General features: G+C 42.2%; 1 protein-coding gene across 1 annotated transcript in view; it reads left to right on the plus strand.

Annotated features, from left to right (window-relative positions):
* The window catches only part of LOC103355718 (poliovirus receptor-related protein 2-like), a 275,529-nt gene that overhangs the window by 195,079 nt on the left and 74,968 nt on the right, over positions 1–5,482 (plus strand). Inside the window, exon 3 of the mRNA XM_008279610.1 lies at positions 3,189–3,432. Within this exon, the coding sequence (XP_008277832.1) occupies positions 3,189–3,432 (244 nt within the window). The remainder of the gene's footprint in view (positions 1–3,188; positions 3,433–5,482) is intronic.

Below are 5,482 nucleotides of genomic sequence, written 5' to 3' on the forward strand. Positions count from 1 at the left end.
CTTGATCTTGAGTGATCCGGGAGGAATCATTAGCTAATTCCTTCACACACAAATAGTGAAATTGCAGACGGACGAAGCTGCCCTCTGATATTTTCTCGAGTTTCATCCTCTAATGTGCGATGACATCTGGGTTGCAATCCGTCTTCCTCTCCTCAACCCGCCGCCCTCTCCGCCCTCCCTCCTTCTCTTTTTTTTTTCTTCTCCTCCGCGTGTCATGCATTGAGTAGATGTTTGCTAAATGTTTATTGATGAACTTTATTCCCTCTCCTTCCTGGTTTGCAGTTTGTATTGGCTGTCACTTTGAAAATTGCAGGGAAAAATAAAATCGATCCTCGCATAGCATCGCAGCGTTCTCCCTGGCGGTGGAGTCCGCAGCAAATATCAATAGCTCTCACATATCAGAAGTCTAACAAGGAAAAGCCTGCAAGACGGCTCTCTTTCACATCATGTTCTTTAACATAGCAACTGGGACTTTGAGAGAGAGTCGAACAGGCCTCACGTCTAAATGGATTCTTGGCGTCTTGAATTGAGTTTGACATTTTGCAGCTATAAGTTAAAATAATTTCAGGCGCTGCAGGTACGCATTCAGGGAAACATCACACCACGTTTAAATATATAACGTCCATTCCGGTTTAATTATTCCATAAACAACCTATCAGCGTATTAAACATGCGGAAAAAAGACGACGAAGCCGCTGGACGTTCATTATCGTCGTCCGTCCCGCTGGTTTTGTCCATTTACTGACACGCTTCAGTCGCTGCAACACGCGGCTCATGCAGGCAATTAAAAAAAAAAACTTTGAGTAACCAATTTTTTGGTGGGAAATCTGAACACACAGGTGCGATATTTTTAGCTTCAGTGTGACTTGCACTCCTGTGGAGATCATTACCTCTCCCGCCTGTTGCAATTAAATGTCTTGAAGTCCTCTTAGATAAAAACCCCACAATCATTATTTCAGTGTCAAACTGATCCAGCGATGGTTCTCTGTACATCCGTAGAGACGCTGAAAACCAGAACCACCAGTAGTTAAGCTGAAATGAGTCGGTTTACCTCTGAACTGGAGCCCACAGCGTAACCCAATCCATCACCGCGTTATTAGTTTAATGTCTGCATGCCAAAGCTTGATGGTTTTTTAGGGGACAAAACTCCTCTCTGTGTATCAGAGTTACATATTTAGAAGTTTTTCCATTAAAATAATCCCCAAACTTGTCTTACTGGTGTTCTTTAGTTATTTTTAAAATCTGTGTTTTTTTCAGACAGTCACCAGTAAACTGCAGCTTCAAGGTTGAAATGCTCATCCATGGTGTAGACTGCTTATTTCAGCGATGATTCATGAAAAAAAAAAAAAAAAAAAACGACACTGACATGTTAACATTTTTTAAAAACTGTCTTTATTGTTGTGTGGGAAGCCAGTGAGGGATCCTTTGTTAACGATTCATTCATCAGCTGGATTTCACGCTGGTGTCCGTCTTTAAAACCCCCTTTTTAGATGATCTTTCTTAGAAAAGCTGCTAGCTGCTCAAATATCTTATTAGTTGAGGCTGAGCTGAAAGTTGACCTTCTGAAATCCAAATAGTTTTCACTGCAACACAAAGTCCTGCACCTCAATGGAAACGGCATAATGACGGCTGGTAGTAGAAAGAACTCAGGGATGTCTTGTGTGCAGTATGAAAAAACTATAATGGCATAATTCATAATAATAAGAAGCTGAATTTGTCTGAATCAACATGTACAAAATGTTTCCAAGTGCCCAAAGCAATACTGAGGGGAAAAACGGTGGCTCTATCTACCATATAGATATTTTACTGCTGTTTCCATACTTGTCTCTGCTCTGTGCGATCAAAGCCTTCAGTTTAGCTGAAAAGTTTTTGAGGTTTTGTCACAGGACTGTTGGTCACATGCATGGTTTGGACTTTTAAAAAAAATCTGGTTAAAGCTAACAATACAAACAAAACGATGATTGTACTGACGTTGTGGTATCTGCTGATCTCCTTCTATGGTTATGAACCATTGTTTCCATCTTAGCTTTACGTGATCAGCCCCTATATAAGTTAAGTTTATTCTAGAGGGTGATTCTTTTTGGCTTCATCATCTCACAGGCACCGGATATATTGTACTTGTTTCAATAAACTTTTTTATTTACCAACAAGACGGTATCAGCGGAGAATTTGTTCATCATCTTCACATCATCGCGACTCAATAAACAACAACATCTCATGATTTTAAGTTTCCTGTCTGCTCGGTGTAGACACTGCCTGCAGTTCAACCCAGTTCAGTCAAAAAGTCCCTGAAGTTTTGTCACTGCTGGTTGCAGCAGAGTCAGTCCTGGCTTTTAATTTAAACAGAAGAGTGCAGAATTTTCTTCTTTTTACAGAATCTGGTTGGTGCAAAACATGTATTTTTTGCTGAATTTGTAAATGAGACATGTCGAATAAAGTAATTTTGATGAAATATCAGGATCTTAGACTTAAATTAGGTTATTTTCTGATTAAATTAAAAGTCACATGTGGTAAGTTCAAGGACTTTTAGAAGAAGAAACTTTATTGTCATTGCACAAAAATACAGCAAGATTTAGTTTGGCATCATCTTTATACTCTATTAATAATGCAAAAGAGCATTTATTAGAAGTACTTCTTATCTCCAAACTGCATCTTGGTATAATATACAATTTTTTACCCAGGTTTGGTTAATATACCCCTTCATGTGTGCAATATATCTACCTTATGTGCAACAGTTATCACATTGTGCCACATTTTATTTATCTTTTTTATTTTTTTAATTCACAGTATCCATTATATGGATCTATTGTGTATATCGTGTGTGTGTGTGTGTGTGTGTGTGTAGCTCTACTGTATTGCATTTCTCAGCTCTTCCTATTTATAGTTTATTTGTGTTCTTCCCGTCACTTTTTTGTGCTCTTTCCTGTATCCATACTGCTGCAACAAGTGAGTTTTGCCATTGGTGGTGAAACATAAAATGCAATCAAATCTAATCTGTGGTAAATTTTTCAGAAAACAACAACGTGCCTTTAAAACCTGTGGGTGTATTCTGGTGTTCAGAGGGTTAATCTTTGATATTTAAACACACACACACACACACACACACATATATATATACCCATATAGTCATTGTGTACATGTAAAAAGTAGATTGTGTAAATACTAAGTACTAAACTCTGTTCCCACCAGGTATCTTGGATATGGGAACCCGTCGATGGCCAAAGGGACAACATAGCTGTGTACCATCCAGTCTACGGACAGAGTTTCCCCAACTTGTCCTTCAAGGATCGAGTTGTTTTCCTCCACAACAGCCTGGAGAACCCGTCCATCAGGATCTCTAACCTGCGGATGTCCGACGCCGGCCGCTACACCTGCGAGTATGCCACCTACCCGTCTGGAAACGAACAAGGCACAACCACCCTGGTCATGCTTGGTGAGTAGAGCGTCGGCATCACGTCACGTAAAAAAACCTCTGACGGAAACCACCGGCGTCTGCGTGTTTCGGATGAGAACTTTTCATATGCACATGTGGAGGGTTAAAGCAGCAAAAGGTCAACAGTATTTCCACTTTTCTGCAGAGGAGAGTCGTGCTTGAAACAGGCTTTCAAAAGCTGTTCTGCTACATCAGCCTTGACAAGTGCCTCCCCAGCCATCTGCTTATCACTGCTTTCTATAAAAGAAGTTCCCACTGGACCCAAAGTCTAAGAAGAGGCAATTTAAAGCATTTGACGAGTACTCTCAGGGTACATCCCAGTTAGCTGAAAAACAAGAAAGATCGCTTAGAAAGATTCTGATTCCGATTTGGCACTACAAGTGACAGCCTTTATGTGTAGACTCACTTAATTTGCATGAGTGTGTTGATCAGGAGGAAGTCTGCAGGAGGAGATAAAGTGGAGGTGCTGCTGCTGCTGCTGCTGCTGCTCAGGTTGAGGCTTTGAGCGGGTTTGGTGCACGATAACTTTGATTGTATGAGTCAGTATAATCACAATATTATCAGTATAACAGCTTGTCACGTTTAGGGGGGGCACTATATAGGCAGTATTTTTTGCATAAGCCGATTAAACTCACTTAAACTACCGGTGTTAACTGTATTTGGAGGTAATGTGGATTTATCTGATTCAGTGCAGCGAGTCTCTCTTTGGCTCTGTTTTCCCTCGCTTGCTTTTGTTGACTCGCTCACTCAACACCGTGTTGCGCTTTGTGTTGCCGCGACGAGTGGTTCGGCATGAGTGGTTCAACAGTTGCTCTACAGGTGTCGGCTTTCGCCGCTACGACGTGCCAACGCGTTGTCACGTCTGTAAACAAAAGCGCTGCGAGAGCCGACCTCCGCTGTGACCTTCCGCGACATGTTTGAACACCGTCGTTTAATTGAAGTCGGGCCTGTTTTGACAAGGTGACTAATTTAATTATTTGTTGAGGACTGCGATTGTGAAAATCCGGAAAAGGGGGTAAGCTTTCCAGAAATCAGATTACTCCGTGTTTAACTTTAATTGTGACTCATCTAGTGAAGAAGTCACATCAGAGCCGCTACGTTGAGCTAATGAAGATGTCAACGCTGCTCTGTAGGGCATGTTTGGGTCGCTGTATGAGCGGAACGAAGAGCGACAGAAGGAACAAATAATGTGTGTAGGTGTCATTTGGATGTTTTTAAACTGTGAGAAATGCCTCCCAAAGTGTAGCAGGAGGTATAAAGGAGGGAGACACGTGAGGCAAAGATCCTGGAAGAGACAGAGGGCTTGACTACTAGGTAAGATTAATGTGATAGAGAGGTTTGCTGAGCCCGAAGCCAGAGCTTTCAGTGTCAGGAGGGTGGTTGACCTGCGAGATCACCATGGCAACTGATGCTGCAGCAGAGAAGGCTTTGTTCAGAGTTTGGGATTTAAATCAAGCTGCTAGAAGCTTTTATCAATTCCGACCATATTGTCTCTGATACCGATTCTCCGCCTAATTAACACGTCATGTCTGGAAACCCGTTGAGCCGTATTCTAGTAATGTGGCTCCGTTGACAGAGGAGACGTCCTCTCATCCTGAGGTTGCAGGTTCGGTGAACACGTTGAACTGGACAAGCTCAAGCAAATGAAAGCTGCAGCAGTGTTCTGCAATTACACCTGCAATTTCTCCAGGAATTGCTCATTCTAGTTGTGGGGTAGCGGTGGATCAGTGGTTTAGTCATTGAGCTACTGAAGGTCGAAGGTTTAAGCTTCAGCACCTGATCAAGACTCTTAACCTTGTCCTCCTAATCTGGTCCAGGGGCGTCGTAGTGTGGCTCAGCCTGTGCTCTGACCCCAACTTTCAGAGATATACGAATAAAGGACATATATATCCATCCATCCATCCATTATCTATACACCGCTTAATCCTCACTAGGGTCGTGGGGGGCTGGAGTCTCAGTGTGAAGGCAGAGGACACCCTGGACAGGTAACCAGTCTATCACAGGGCTACACTTAGAGACAGACAACCAAGCACACTCACATTCACACCTA

This window comes from Stegastes partitus, unplaced genomic scaffold (assembly GCF_000690725.1).
Source record: "Stegastes partitus isolate 25-593 unplaced genomic scaffold, Stegastes_partitus-1.0.2 Scaffold165, whole genome shotgun sequence".
Taxonomy (NCBI): Eukaryota; Metazoa; Chordata; class Actinopteri; family Pomacentridae; genus Stegastes; species Stegastes partitus.